The sequence below is a fragment of the Gekko japonicus genome, unplaced genomic scaffold (assembly GCF_001447785.1).
Source record: "Gekko japonicus isolate JY-2015 unplaced genomic scaffold, Gekko_japonicus_V1.1 scaffold321, whole genome shotgun sequence".
Classification (NCBI taxonomy): Eukaryota; Metazoa; Chordata; class Lepidosauria; order Squamata; family Gekkonidae; genus Gekko; species Gekko japonicus.
This window is the reverse complement of record NW_015169181.1, coordinates 899,399-914,321: the sequence shown is the minus strand read 5'-3', so window position 1 is coordinate 914,321 and position 14,923 is coordinate 899,399. Positions and strand designations below refer to the sequence as shown.

The following is a 14,923-nucleotide window of genomic DNA, read 5'->3' as shown; positions in this document are numbered from 1 at the left end:
GGTTGCCAACTCCACCCTCCAAACCAGCCATTTTGTCCTGGGTAACAATTGCTGCCAATCTCCAGGTGAGAGGGGGGGGCGACGTCTCGCTACCCCCCAGAGCCTAGTTGAAAGGCTCCTAGCTATGGGACTTTTGAGAGGTAGCCTCTTCACCAGCGCGATGCTGGGGAATCAAGGCGCTTCTCTGTCCTGACAGTCCTCCTGCTGTGTGTTCGTATGGAACTAGTGACGCTGACCAGGACAAGCGCTGGAGATAGAGCGGTTTAAATGGAGTTACAGCGAGGTTGCAATACCGACTATGAACTGTCAGTCGGATTAGAGCATAATTGACAATTTAAAAAGAAAGCTCCCACCCCATGGACTAGAGAGTAAAGCAAGCGGGGGAGGGGCCCCTCCCATGCGCACAAATTAAAAAGTGAGATCCGAGGGGGGAGCAGAAGTAAAAATGCTGAAATCTGTTGGGAGAGACTTACCATACGGATGAGCGTATGAGCATACATTCAGAGACTTTAGCAAATTTCCGGAAAGTAAACAATCCATAAAGATGGCGGGGAAGAGGACAGAGAAAGAAAAACTTTTAAAAGCAAAAGTAGCTGGGAGCCCTCATCCGGAAGAAACCACCAAGTTGGCTAAAACGTTGGCAGAATCCCTGCGCCCCCTGCTGGACCAGATGACTAATCTCAAGGAACAGCTGTCAATGATGAATCAAAGCATCGCTACTCAGCAGCTTCAATTGAACGAGACTCTTAAAATCACGGAGCAAACAGCTGAGAAAGTGAAAGAAGTTGATGCCAGTACCCAAAAGGTGAAGAAAAAGGTGCAAAAACTGGAAAAGAAGCAAGTCTCTACAGAAGAACAACGTTTACAGCTACAAATGGAGAAGGCAAACCTGGTCCTTCGATTCCAAGGTGTCCCAGAATCCAAAGGCGAGAATCTGAAGCAAATTATGAGCAAAGCATTAGCCCCGGTGACAGATTTGAAGGCGGAATACCTTACGGCGAGATGGATGTTGCCTACAGGTCTTATTCCAAATATATAAAGAAGAATAATCTGCCTTGGGAAATAGTAATGAGATTCTCGAAGAGTCATGTGAGGGATTCTATCCTGAGAGTGACTGCATGGTCACCCTTAAAAATTGGGGACAATAATATCAGGATCTTGAAAGATATTCCATTTGAAATAAGACAAAGGAGAAAGAAATATAAAGATTTAATTCTTTTTCTTCAAACAAATGCAATCGTGTACAGGTGGTTAATTCCAGAGGATGTAACCTTCAAACTTCAGGATAAAAAAGAAAAGATTGACTCTGTTTCCAAAACACCGGCGTTTTTGAGAATCCAGTTGGGTGACCCAGAGGAGGAGGATAAAGAGGAGAAAGACAGCAAGTCCAGTGGCGAGTTGGACTCGGGGTCTTCAGGAGAGGACTCCCTTTCTGAAAAAGGGGCGGCTGCCCCTAAAAGTCCATACAAACTGAGGAAAAGACAAGATAACAAAAAATGAAGGCTGAAGGACTCTGAATTGTGCCTTTATAGCTTTTAATAATGAGATGCTCTGGGGTTTCTCTCTAACAGTTAAATCTAAGATTTAAAAGATATTTTTGTATATCTGACTAAGTTCAAAAGATATTAGCGATTTAAGGAAAGATTTTGTACTCAAGCTGTTGTAATGATCTCTTGGGGTTTTAGTTAGTAGTGGTTATCTTTTCTTTCTCCTTAATTGTAGTTCCCTTCCCCTATCTTCGTTGTAGTTTGTAGTCCAATTAAAAATGCAATAAAAAAATCCCCTTTGCGGGGGCCAAAAAGAAGAAGAAGAACACACATCAAAGAAAGCTTGTTGTCCATATACCTGTCATGCCTGATGGGTCTGAAACCCATGCTTCCTTGAGAATGCTCAACCATCTTGGGTGCACCTGTTGTTCCACTGGTAAAAAAAGTCACCATTGGGTCTTGAAGTTTTGTTTTCACACAGGTGTGGTCAGCAGAGGCCTCTCTGTGGAAAAAACAGCATCATGGAGGTTAAAGGATCTGTCTCTGCATGGAGCTCAAGGGTGGGGGGTTGTACATCATCCCCTCTTCCATTCTGCCCTTGCGACATCCTTTCAAGGTAGGCTCGGCTGAGGGAAAATGACCTGGGTGACCTTCAAAAGTGAAGTCCAATTTTTAGCATGCAGCGTTCGGGTTCCCCAAATTGGACTTTGAAACAGAGAGTTAAACAGGTGCAAGGGAACCCTTTCCCTAACTGCATGGCCCCCTTGATTTGGATGGGGACCACATGGAGGGATCAGCCTCCCCCCCCATGCTGTTTTGCTGGCCTGAAAGCACTTCAGGGGGTGCTCTTTGCTCTATTTGGGGACAGCACATGTACTCATTGGCAAATTTTGGTAAAATGTTAGGGGGATGTGAGAGGGATATCCCCGCTCAGCCACAAAGCTTGTTGGGTGGTCTTTCACCAGTCCGTCTTTCTTCATATAAACAACCTCACGGCTTTGTTGTGAGGATAAAGCTGAGGAAAGGAGAACTGTGTGCACTACTTTGACCTCCTTGGGAAAAAGCCAGGACAAAAATTGATTAAGCAGATAGGTAAGAGGACGTGGTCCCCACCAATGTTCCCTCTAAGCTTGTGAGCTAAAATTCTACCTTGTGAGCTGCCGGCAATAAAGTTGTGAGCGAGCGATTTGGCTGCTGCATCAATTAGTTTGCTCTGGAGCCCTCCTTCCTGAGCTGAGACGAAAATGTGTGAGCCAGAGGCTAAAAAACTGTGAGCTAGCTCACACTAACTCAGCTTAGAGGGTACAGTGGTCCCCACGTATCATGGAGCTATGACTGCAGAAGACACACAATGAGGACTACTTACTTGCAGAGGCCACTGAAGTTCAGCCACCCGTCTCTCTTGCCTTCAGACACCATCAGTTTGGTTTCCAGGAAGGGGCACTCGGCCGCCACAGAGTCCACGGCAGGTGCTAGAGCATCCGTAGTGATGATGCATCTGGCCCGGGAAGCCTGGAGCCTGTACTGGATGTCTTTGGCTGTCAACTGGGATGTCCCGGGGATGGCAACGACGCCTGCCAGAACGAGAGAGAAGCACAGAAGGCAGCTTGCACTGTGGCCCTCACAGTTTGGGCGGTTCACTGTTGGTGGACCGTTGGCTGTTGCGCAGAATGGAACGTTATTTAATTTTGCGACAACCCCAGTTCAGTGTGAAAGTTCAGCTCCCTTTTATGGCTTCTCCACGCTTGGGACAAAATGGCTGTCATTCTTCCGTCCCCCACCCCACTCCAATGGTATCATTTGACATAAACTATCGTTTAAATCAATGCCTCTGTTTGCATCTAAACCACATGGCAGAAACAGACGAAAAAGGCAAATTTCCCAAAGGTCACAGACAGGATGAAAATCGCTGTGCGTGCAAGTACCCCCCCCCACCCCCGTGCATGTGCATTTGTACACCCCTGCTGAGCCGCTGGGTGGGAAGGCAGTATGGGACAGCCCACTTTCACCAAACCTCAAAACCTCAACCAGGGTCAGTATTTGAATGGGAGACCAGCACCGAGGAAGACTCTGCAGAGGGAGGCCATGGCAAACCATCCCTGCTTCTCGCTTGCCTTGAAAGCCCGTTGCCGGGGTCGCCATAAGTCAGTTGTGACTAGGGTTGCCAAGTCCCCCCCCCGAGAGGCCAATTCCCAGCTGGCCCGGATCAGGCCACTAGGGGGAACCCCACCCCCAAAGTGTGTGACGTGCCCGGCGTGAACATGTCACCCGGAGGTGACCTCATTGTGTCGGGCACATTGTGTGGCAACGCCCCCAACATGATGACGTCACTTCTGGGTTGCATCATTGCGGCGCGCGCGCTTCACGCATGTGCCAGAGGACTCCCGGGAACGTCCTGGATTCCCCCCACTATTTCTTGAGTAGGACTTGGCAACCCTAGTTGTGACCTGAGGGGATTTATGTACATATTGAGCAGCCAGCTCATCACTTCTGGGTTGCATCATTGTAGCGCGCGCGCTTTATGTACATATTGAGCAGCCAGCTCATTACATGTGACTTCCAGAACGGTCCCTGCCACAGCTACTCTCAGCAAACCAGTGTTCTGTTATGTTCTGCTAGCTTTTGCAGTCTCTTTTTTCAATTATTATTGACCTGTCCTCATGCACGCCACAGTCACCAACCACCATTCTGGGATCCGGGGGAGAATGATGATGAGCCTGTCTCCTTTTCGCAGCCCGCAGTGGTCCGAGAGAACGTTGGCCGCTTTCCTGGACAGGGCTCCCAGCTCCTCAAAACTCCACCTGACTTCACCTCCTCTGCCGTTTATCCACCAGAACGCTGGGTTGGGAGGTCTCTTTCCATCCTGTGCAGTGGATACACACGGGTGTGGGAAATGGTTTGCTTGCTTCTTCATTGAGCATACGGACATATGAACATTTTTGTGTGTACAAATAACTCCCTAATGCCCTCTACTGTCGCGCACCCAGCCTCCAGAGCCCATTAAGGGGGGGGGGGTCAATCTGTACAGCCTGCACTGTGTGTCCCAGCCAATGCCTAGATGCCAGTAGCCAGTTGTGTCAGTTATGTTCTTTTTGGCAGTACAGTCAAGCATACATAGTGCATAGTCCTTGTTGTGGGGAAGGTGAAACCCCCCCCCCCAGGGCCTATCAGCCAATCAGAACCCATGGTGAAATTCCTTCCCGGCCCTGTAAACCAGCAACCCCCTGTGAACATAGCAAGGGTGAAATGGCAACAACAGAAATAGTATTCCAGAACCTGGGGTGGACAGGTTGGTTTGCTTCGAATGCCCAGTGCATTTTAAACTTTAACTTTGGACCCCATTGGAGCCTGCAGCCCTCAGGTCTGCTGGACCCACCTTTCCCCCATCCATTCTGCTGGCCGGTGGAGTTGAGGCTGCCGAAGGCTGCCTGGGAGCCTGCTGGCTGAGAGCCAATCTTGGGAACCATTGCCCGGAGTCGTCCTGTTCTCCCACCCACCCACTGCACCTTAAGAAGTAGAAGAGGCTGAACTTATACCCCACCCTTCAGTACCCAGAGGAGTCTCAGAGTGGCTTACAATCCCTTTCCCTCCCCACAACAGACTCCCTGTGAGGTAGGTGGGGCTGAGAGAGCTCTCTTGAGAACTACCCTTGAGAGAACAGCTTACGACTGACCCAAGGTCACATCAGCAGCTGCATGTAGAGGAGAGGGGAATCAAATCCGGTCCTCCCAGATTAGAGTCCATGCTCTTAACCACTGAAAAGTAAAGGTTTCCCTTGCTCAAAAGCCAGTCGAATCCAACTCTTGGGGGTGGTGCTCATCTCCGTTTCCAAGCCGAAGAGCCAGCGTTGTCTGAAGACTACTCTGTGGTCATGTGGCCGGCGTGACTAAATGCCGAGGCGCACGGAGCACTGTTCCCTTCCCACCGAAGTGGTACCTATTTATCTACTTGCAATTTTTTGCTTTCAAACTGCGAGGTCGGCAGGAGCTGGGGCCAGAGACGGGAGCTCACTCCGTCATGCGGCAACCCGGGTCTCGAACTGCTGAACTACAGACCTTCCGGTCTGCAGCTCAGCGTCTTAACCTCTGAGCCACCATGGCCCCTTCTAAACCACTACACCGAGTTAAACTTCTTGTTTAGATCGGGAGCCTCCTACCCAATTATGAGACCCCAGCGAATCAGGGATTACGGTAGTCGACATGATGCCGGCACATCGTCATCAAGCATGTACTGATGTGGCTGTGCAGTGGTTTCATTGTCTGTATCTGCAGCTTCTCCTTAAAAAGCGCAACCTTTCTATTTCCCGCAGTAGAGCAACTTTAGGCAGAGGTGCTATCTGAGGTCAGGAAACCTGGGGAGGGGGGGATTGTTAACCCCCCCCCCCATGCCACAATCCAGATCTGAGTCAGGGTCCCTGTTAGGCTGCTATTTAAAAATGTTGTGGAGGTCCAGCCTGCCAGTTTTTTGCATTTCTGGGGGAGAAGACATGACAGGTATTGACTCGGAAAGACCTGGCTAAGCTCTAGCTGAAGAGCACATCTACCTTTTCCACTTGGGACCATTTATCTAGCACATCACTGGCGTAGTTAAAGTGCTCTGGCAGTTGCTGCTCCCCGTGGCTCTGGAGGACTCTGTACTTTGCAGAAATGGGAGCACCAAGCAGCCGACCGTGTCTATGAAGGGCCCCAGGAGGTCCCTGACGTCTCCAGAAGGACGTGAGGATCTGTGATCTCAGTAAAGTCTTCATGGTAGAAGAATTAGATCTCAGCAACAAAGTTAGGAAATAGTCTAGGAAAAAATGATGAAGGGAAGCAGAAATTATTTTGTTGTAGGTCTGCAAGTAAATTATTTTGTCACATGTCTGATGCTCATGAGATCGTTTATTTGTTTAAAGCCATGCCTATTACTGGTCCTTGGGAATCGCTGTCCCTGTTTTGCTTTCAGGGGATATGTGGGGGGTTTCTTTTTAAAATGGCTGAGTACGTATTACACTATAAGCTTCTTTTCCACGCTTCTTTCCAGCATCCCCCCCCATTCAATAATTGCCAATATTAATGCAACAACAGAGTTGCATGCGCTCTGCCAATATTTGGGTAAGGGCCATGGCATTATTATTTATTAAGAACAGTCATAAGACCAGCACAATAAACCAAAATAGTACAACACAGAGTCTACAGTATGAAGGGTGGGAAAGATTGAAGGTCAAAGAAGGAAGGTCAAAGAAGACGGGGACAGCAAAGGATGAGATGGTTAGACAGTGTCATAGATGCAACGAACATGAAGTTGAGTAAACTTCAGAGGACGGCGGAAGACCGGAAGGCCTGGTGTGATCTGGTCCATGGGGTCGCGGAGAGTCGGACTCGACTGTGTGACTGAACAACAACAACATGGCTCAGTGGCAGAGCCTCTGCTTTGCCTACAGAAGGTCCCAAGTTCAATCCCTGACATCTCCAGTTAAAAGACCTGGTAGCAAGTGATGAGAAAGGCGCTCTGCCTGAGATGCTGGAGAGCTGGTGCTGGTCAGAGCTGACAGCACTGACTTTGATGGACCAGTGATCTGATTCAGCATCAGGCAGCTGCGTATCTTTGTTCTAGACTCCTTCATCTATCTGTTTTATAAGCAGAGCAGTGGAACAATCCGCAGGCCAACTTAGATTCACTTCTCAAATTGTGCACATCTAGAGTAAAGGCGCGTGCCCATTCAGTAAGGGCCCCAGTTTTATGGAAAGGGCCTCGTATGGAGAGTGCAGAATGCACCTTCCTTGGTGACGTAGATTAACAGGGAATGGCAAACAGGGAAATGCAAGAGGAACCATCTGTGATATTTCTATGCAAGGGATTATATGATCACCGGTTCTTGTGAATGGGCACTGCTGTTCTAAATTTATAGACAACTCTATCTAGATATCTACAGATTTGTAACCAGTCCTTCCTCCAAGACTGGGAGCACGTCTGTGGGTGCTCTCAGCAGCCCCCACGTCCCTGTTTTCATCTGTGAGACGCTAGAGGGTATGGCGTTACTGACCTGTTAGACTGATAGCAGCCGGAGACCTCTGGAGAAAGAGCTGCTCCACTGGTTATTCTGGCTTCCCAAGAAAGAGCATTGATTCTGTGGTTTGGAAAACGCTGGACCTGCTGCACACTCTCTCCAGCCTTGGTACATGCTGCCCTGGTAGAGCGATGTGCACAGCTGAAAGTATGCAGAAGGGCAAGGCATTGCATGCCAGTGTCCTCCAATAATTTACACAGTAAGTAAGACATGGCAGTACCTTGCCCTTCAGAACTTTGCCTCCCCTTCCCTTTTCCCTTTTCACCCACATTTTAACAGAAGCTAACAGGATCCTTCCTTCCAAGATCTGCCAAAAAACCCTCCTGACTTTACATTCAAGATCGCGTGTCCTTCATTAGTGGCAGATTCAGGGCAGGCAGGAGAAAGCACTACTTTACATGGTTTATTGTAATGTTCAGCTGGATACATGTGAGCCTATGGGCCACTTTGGTCATCTCCACAGGGCCTGCTTTGGGTGCCCCCGCCTTCTGAGTTTAGGCAGGTGACAATTGGGAGAGGGCCTTCTTGGTTGTGGCACCAAAGCCCTGGAACTCTCTCCTCGGGGAGATTCGCTTGTCCCCTTCTGTTGCTGTCTGTTGAAGACTTTCTTTAGCTTGACATTCCCTCCTTCTTCTCCAGTGTTTTAACTGTTGCTTTCATCTTTTATATTTATTTCAGGCTTGGTGCTTGGGGGGGGTCAACAGTGGCTTTACATTCAAGATCGCGTGTCCTTCATTAGTGGCAGATTCAGGGCAGGCAGGAGAAAGCACTACTTTACATGGTTTATTGTAATGTTCAGCTGGATACATGTGAGCCTATGAGCCACTTGGTCATCTCCACAGGGCCTCCTTTGGGTGCCCCCACCTGAGTTTAGGCAGGTGACAATTGGGAGAGGGCCTTCTTGGTTGTGGCACCAAAGCTCGGGAAATCTCTCCTCGGGGAGATTCACTAGTGCCCTTCTGTTGCCGTCTGTTGAAGACTTTCTTTAGCTTGGCATTCCCTCCTTCTTCCCCAGTGTTTTAACTGTTCCTTTCATCTTTTATATTTATTTCAGGCTCTGGTTTTAGCTCCTTTTTTTAAAAAAAATAATTTTTATTGATTTTAGAACACCTAAACATAACAACAACTTTGCACTTCAAAAATTATCAACATTGGCTGCCTATATCATATTCTTTGATAACAGAACAACTTGTAACTATTCAATCAATTTAATAAATTGCGACAACTTTATATTTATGAGGTAACTTTGTCATTGCATTAGGATGTGAGGAAACATAATCAAAGTAAAAAAACATTTTTCAAGAAGATTCTTCTTCTTCATTTTTCTTGGGCAACCCGTAATTGAGTTGCTATCTTATCTGCTATAATTACACCCCACAGTTTAGTATACCAGTTATTCAAACGTGGAACTCCATTCTTATTCCATCTTTGTGCCAGTATTGACTTTGCTGCAAAAAGCAACAACGAAATTGTTTCAGTTTTTTGTTTTGTTAATGTCAATTTGGGCCAGTAATTTAGAAGCACAGATTCAGGAGTATTAGGAATCTCATGCCCAGTGATTTTAAGAATTTCATGAAGGATTTTTTCCCAGTATTTAAAGATGTTGGGACAGGCCCACCAACAATGTATAAAATTTCCTTTCTGTCCACAACCCTTCTAACAGGTTGGGTTGGTTTTAAATTTGCATTAAAATAAACGGTTAGGTGTCAAATACTATCTAGTATATATTTTATATGTCTAACATTCATATTATTGGTGGTAAATGTGAAGGAGTTCCAAATATGATTCCACTGTTCTTCATTTATAGAAATGTTACATTCCTTTTCCCAAACCTTTTGGGTAGAAGTTTTTTTATTCCATAATTTGTTATTTAATAAATTATAAATAATTGAAATAATACCTTTAGAATTAGTTGTGGTTTTATATAAAATTCTCTCAAATTGAGTTAAAGGTCTATCTAAAGATGTTGCCCTAGATACCTTGTTAAACATATGTCTTAATTGGTGACATTGAAACCACGGTAGCTTAATCCCATGTTTCTGTTCCAACTGGGATTGTGAACCTAATTGATTATTATTTAGTCTAAATATATTTTTCCTCTTAAAATTGAAAATTGGTTATTATCTCTACCTGGTTTAAACCAATGTTGACCTCGTTAAACATATGTCTTAATTGGTGATATTGAAACCACTGTAGCTTAATCCCATGTTTCTGTTCCAATTGGGATATATATTTTTCCTCTTCTCTACCTGGTTTAAACCAATGTTGACCTAAAAAAGCTGTAATGGGAGATACACCTGGAGCAAGAACATTTCTATATTTGTCCCACATTTGTAGTGTAAATTTTAAGAAATCATTTGGTGTAGATAATTGACATCTGTCTTTTGGGATATTCCAGATTGCTTCATGTATCTTGTCTGGATTAAGGCTCTCTGTTTCAATAGTAGTCCATGATTTTTCACATTGTGGATCTGCATAGTAAAATATTGCTTTTATTTGAGCTGTTATAAAATACATTTCCAGGAAAGGTAACCCAAGACCTCCCTGTTTTATTGGCTTTTTAAATTGTGAGTATTTAATACGGGATTTCTTATTGTCCCAAAGGAATTTAGTAAAAGTTGATTTCCATTCCTTAAAGTCTTTATTGGGTATAACTACAGGCAGATTTTGGAATAAGAATAAAAACTTAGGTAACAAAATAGATTTTAAAAGGTCTACTTTTTCCAGTAAGAAGAACTTTATTTTCTGCCAATCTTGTAGAGTTTTCTTTATTTCACTAAATAAGGGATTATAATTTGATTTTGCTAAATCTGCCAAATCCAGTGGGATATTTACACCCAAATGTTTCCACTGTTTAGTGACCCATTTAAAAGGGTATAGTGAAGTCATTTCTTGTTTTTCATCTTGTGTAATATTAATAGGATAAAGATCTGATTTATCATAGTTAATCTTAAATCCTGAAATTACACTAAAATTCTCAATAATTTGTAATAAGGTTCTAATAGAATATTTAGGTTCTTTCATATAAAATATAGCATCATCTGCAAATAAACTTATTTTACAGGTTTCTTTACTAACTGTAATACCTATGACATCCCTATTTTCTCTAATAGTATATGCCAATGGTTCTAGGGACAAAGCAAACAAAATTGGGGATAAGGGACAGCCCTGACGTTGTCAGCTATGCTGCCATGATGTTTATGGGCTGGGGTTCATTTGCTTGACCTGTGTACCAGCCGCTGCTGCATTCCTTCTTTGCTTCTGTAGTACTTCATTATCACTGACCTTGTAGATTGCCTGTGTAGTGTCTGGGCATCATGTAACCGTGGGATAGCTTTCAATTCCCAGCTTCGGCTCTAACGGTCTAGGGCCCCTTCTCCCACACGCGGGAGTCAGGCCAATTGGCCTATGGATGGGGTGTGTGCATACAAATACCCTATATCCCATTATGCTTGTAGAAACGTCACCATTCTTAACAGTGACCATGTTAATGCATCTATAGCTCTGCAATAAAGTATAACCTTTCTGACAAGTGTGTACTCAGTTGTTGGCTGTGGAACCTGACAGACATGTGCCTCTAGTCAGTAGGATATTAGCTGACCTATAGTTGTTAACTGAAATTTGTGCTATTGGGTCTGCGTAGATTGCTTTAATTGCATTGTTAAATAATGTACCAAAATTCATATATATAACATAAGCAAATTCTGTAAATATCAGGGTTCTACCCAGTCGAATGCTTTTTCAGCCTCAACAGAATTGTTGTATTTACATGTTTAGCTTTGCAGAATTCAATGATATTGATAGTTTTCCTTATATTGTCAGTTATAGTTCATCTGGGCATAAAGCCAGCTTGGTCTTTATGAATATAGTGAGTTATTATTTTAGTCAGACAGTTAGCTAGAACTGTGGACAATATTTTAAAATCATGGTTTAAGACCGAAATGGGTCGGTAAGAAGATGGAAGCAATTTATCCTTACCAAGTTTAGGTATTACTATTATCCTTGCCTCTGCCCATGATTTGGGCATTGTACCAGAAGTTAGAACTGCATTGGTTGTATTTAAAAGGTGTTGTTCTATTTCTGGTTTGAAATGTTTATAAAACTCAATAGGAATACCATCTCTTCCCGGAGTTTTATTATTTTTCATTTTTGAGAGGGCTTCTGAAATTTTGTTTTAGCTTGTTTTAATGATGCATTTGTGTGTTGGTTTTAATGGCTTTTAAGATGAGAATTAATTTTTTATGTTTTAATTTGTTAGCGGCCTTGGTGGTCCTATGGGGGCCGAAAGTTGGGGTTAGAGGTAAAAATCTTGTTGTTGTTAATAATAATTTTGTACACTGGAAAAATTATTTGAGTGGTGTGGAAAACGTAAGGGTTGGATCCTGTAACTCCCTTCTGTAAAGCTGGACCCTTCGACTGTCCTCTGTGGAGTTTTTCCTCATGGGACTCTTTTCTTTTCTGATGGAGAGCCTTCTTCTGGTGGAAAAAAAATCTAAAAAATCTATCTTTGTTTGGCAACCCTACTGTTGGAGGAAGACTTGGTGGAAGGGAGTAGAAGGATCCAGCGTTGTAGAAGGGAGTCATAGGTTCAACCCCTAAGTTGAACCTATGACTCCCTTCTAACTTCACATGGAATTTTCACTGCCAGAAGATAGCTTTAAAACCAGGTTAGACAAAATCATGGAGCACGGGATCAGTATGCATACAAGTGCTGTCAAGTCGCAACTGACTTATGGCAACCCTAGCAAGGGGCTTTCAAGGCAAGTGGAGATGGTTTCCTGTTACCTTCCTCTGCAAAGCCTTCCTTGGTGATCTCCCATCCAAGTACTGACCCTGCTGAGCTTCCAAGATCTGAAAAGATCGGGTATACCATGCAGCCTTCCCTTCCACTTGGAATTCACTGCCACAGGAAGTGGTGGCGGCTACAAGCATGGACGGCTTCAAGAGGGAATTAGATAAGCATATGGAGCAGAGGTCCATCAGTGGCTATTAGCCACAAGGTATAGATAGGGGCTCTGGGGCAAGTGATGCTCTGTCTTCTTGGTGCTTGGAGGGGTCAACAGTGGGAGGGCTTCTAATGTCCTGGCCCCACTGGTGGACCTCCTGATGGCAAATCCATAGGGCAAGTGATAGAATGAGTTTCAAAGTCAATAGGACAAAATACATTTTCACAGCACTCTTATATAAAATTGCAAGTGAATAAAAGGCAACGTGATCTGGCCCAACTTTTATGCTTCAGCAGATGAATGGAAAGAAGATCTAAGTCTGTTTTTGAATATGTGCATATGGGGCTAGTATGTTCACAGCCCATGTGCTGTGAGTGTCACCTGGCAGTGGAGTGGCTGGTCTGCTCTCACCCTGGTGGTCCTGGACATGCAAATGTATCTTGGTGCTTCTGACAGCCATTGGCTTAGCTGCTCTGATGTCACCAAAGGGCAGATTAGTTATGTGCTGGGTAGGTGAGTGATGAGGAGAAGGCCTTGGAATTCCAAGCAGTTTTTGAGAAACTGACCAGTATAAATGTCAAGTTGGATCCGGTGAACTTTGAATGGAACAAGTTCACAGAATGGATCCTTGTCCTTTCTTCATGGTGAGCATCCATGTCCCTGAAATGCTTTTCCATAGAATCACTTGGAACAGGGTGGGGCTGCAGTATAAAGCTGTGGCATGGATTTGTGTATGGGAGAGAGGGCGAGAGAGAGAGCGTATGTGTCCGTACAAGAGGTACTGGGGAGGGATTTCTGCTGATTATTGGATCCGGTGAACTTTGAATGGAACAAGTTCACAGAATGGATCCTTGTCCTTTCTTCATGGTGAGCATCCATGTCCCTGAAATGCTTTTCCACAGAATCACTTGAAACAGGGTGGGGCTGCAGTATAAAGCTGTGGCATGGATTTGTGTATGAGAGAGAGGGCGAGAGAGAGGGCGAGAGAGAGAGCACATGTGCCCGTACAAAAGGTACTGGGGAGGGATTTCTGCTGATTATGTGACACAGAGTGTTGGACTGGATGGGCCTTTGGCCTGATCCAACTTTGGCCTGATCCAACATTGATTATGTTCTTATGTTCTTACAGTGTGCACCACAAATCGTGAGTAGTGCCATCCCCCATAATGTGTTGTGCACCACAAATTGTGAGTAGTGCCATCCCCCATAATGTGTTCCCGGGAGCCATCCTGTCCCCGTCTGCTAAGCAGGTCAGGTAAGCAAGTAATAGATCCCTGCTCGTATTTCCTTTTTTGTTTCTTGCTCTCCTAAGACGGCACATCGTCCTTGAAGGGCATACTTTACATTGACTGATCTGGTGAGACGTCAGTGTGTCAAGGAGCCTGGCACCGTGTGGGAGGTCGGCCTCAGTTGCAAACTGTGTGCAGAAACTTTGGGGTGAGGAGGGTATCACCTGTCTGGTCCCATAGTTTCACGGGACCTCTTTGTTTGAGATATCAGAACCAAAGCCTGGGAAAGCTCCATCGCAACCAAGGACACAGGAAGATTAAGGAGAATGGGAGGTTCTTCGTAGGTAAACATGCGGCTGAAGCTAGGCTTTTTTCCATTCCTGGATCCTTAATATGTTCCTTTGGATTTTCCCAGCAACTGTTTTGGGCAGCTCTTGGACAAACTCCACCTGCATTTGTAAAGTTAAAAGTTTAGTTCTTTATTCACAACATAGTAAAATTTCTTTTGATGTTACTGGGATTCTTTGAAAATTACTTTCTAATCAGCAACAGGGAGGCTTTCAGATATCTCATCCTATCTCCTATTGTATGTATATACGTATGCCAAGAAAGGCTTGTCAAAGTAAGTAAGTATATCTCATCCCACTTGTTTCAATCTGGAACACCCCCCTCCATTTGCATCAATTTCTTCCTTGTACAAATTGAACCCATTGGTTTTGTGCCATTTTCTGTTCAGTTTTCCTGAATCTTTCTTATAAAATATTGTCAGCAGTATCTGTAAGTCAAAAAATTAATATGATGCATAATTAACTAGACTTCTGTTGGCTTTAAAAGAGGGTTAGATAAATTAATGGAGGATAGGTCACTCAGTGGCTATTAGCTATGGTGGTGACCATATGGAACTTCTGTGTTCAGAAGAAGAGCAGGAGAAGAAGAGATTTTATTTTCACCCCGCCCTTCACTACCCAAAGGAGTCTCAGAGCATCTTATAATCTCCTTTCCCTTCCCCTCCCCACAACAGACACCCTGTGAGGTAGGTGGGACTGAGAGATCTCTTTCGAGGACGGCTTGTGAGAGAATAGCTCTGAAAGAACTTGTAACTGACTCAAGGTCACACCAGCAGCTGCATGTGGAGGAGTGGAGAATCAAACCCAGTTTTCTCAGATTAGAGTCTGCGCTCCTAACCACTACACCGAACTGGCAGTATAGTAT

At 44.7% G+C, this 14,923-nt stretch overlaps 2 protein-coding genes across 2 annotated transcripts in view; both read right to left on the bottom strand.

Annotated features, from left to right (window-relative positions):
- The window catches only part of LOC107114575 (acyl-coenzyme A synthetase ACSM3, mitochondrial-like), an 18,439-nt gene extending 12,205 nt beyond the window's left edge, over nucleotides 1-6,234 (bottom strand). Inside the window, exons 1-4 of the mRNA XM_015416112.1 lie at nucleotides 6,031-6,234; nucleotides 4,140-4,350; nucleotides 2,854-3,061; nucleotides 1,846-1,989 (exon numbers count right to left, since the gene is read on the bottom strand). Of these exons, the coding sequence (XP_015271598.1) occupies nucleotides 1,846-1,989; nucleotides 2,854-3,061; nucleotides 4,140-4,350; nucleotides 6,031-6,234 (767 nt within the window). The remainder of the gene's footprint in view (nucleotides 1-1,845; nucleotides 1,990-2,853; nucleotides 3,062-4,139; nucleotides 4,351-6,030) is intronic.
- A 7,426-nt stretch (nucleotides 6,235-13,660) lies between these two features.
- Nucleotides 13,661-14,923, bottom strand: part of LOC107114573 (acyl-coenzyme A synthetase ACSM4, mitochondrial-like) — a 28,790-nt gene continuing 27,527 nt past the window's right edge. Inside the window, exon 12 of the mRNA XM_015416111.1 lies at nucleotides 13,661-14,160. Coding sequence (XP_015271597.1) covers nucleotides 14,074-14,160 — 87 coding nt within the window. The 3' untranslated portion in view covers nucleotides 13,661-14,073. The remainder of the gene's footprint in view (nucleotides 14,161-14,923) is intronic.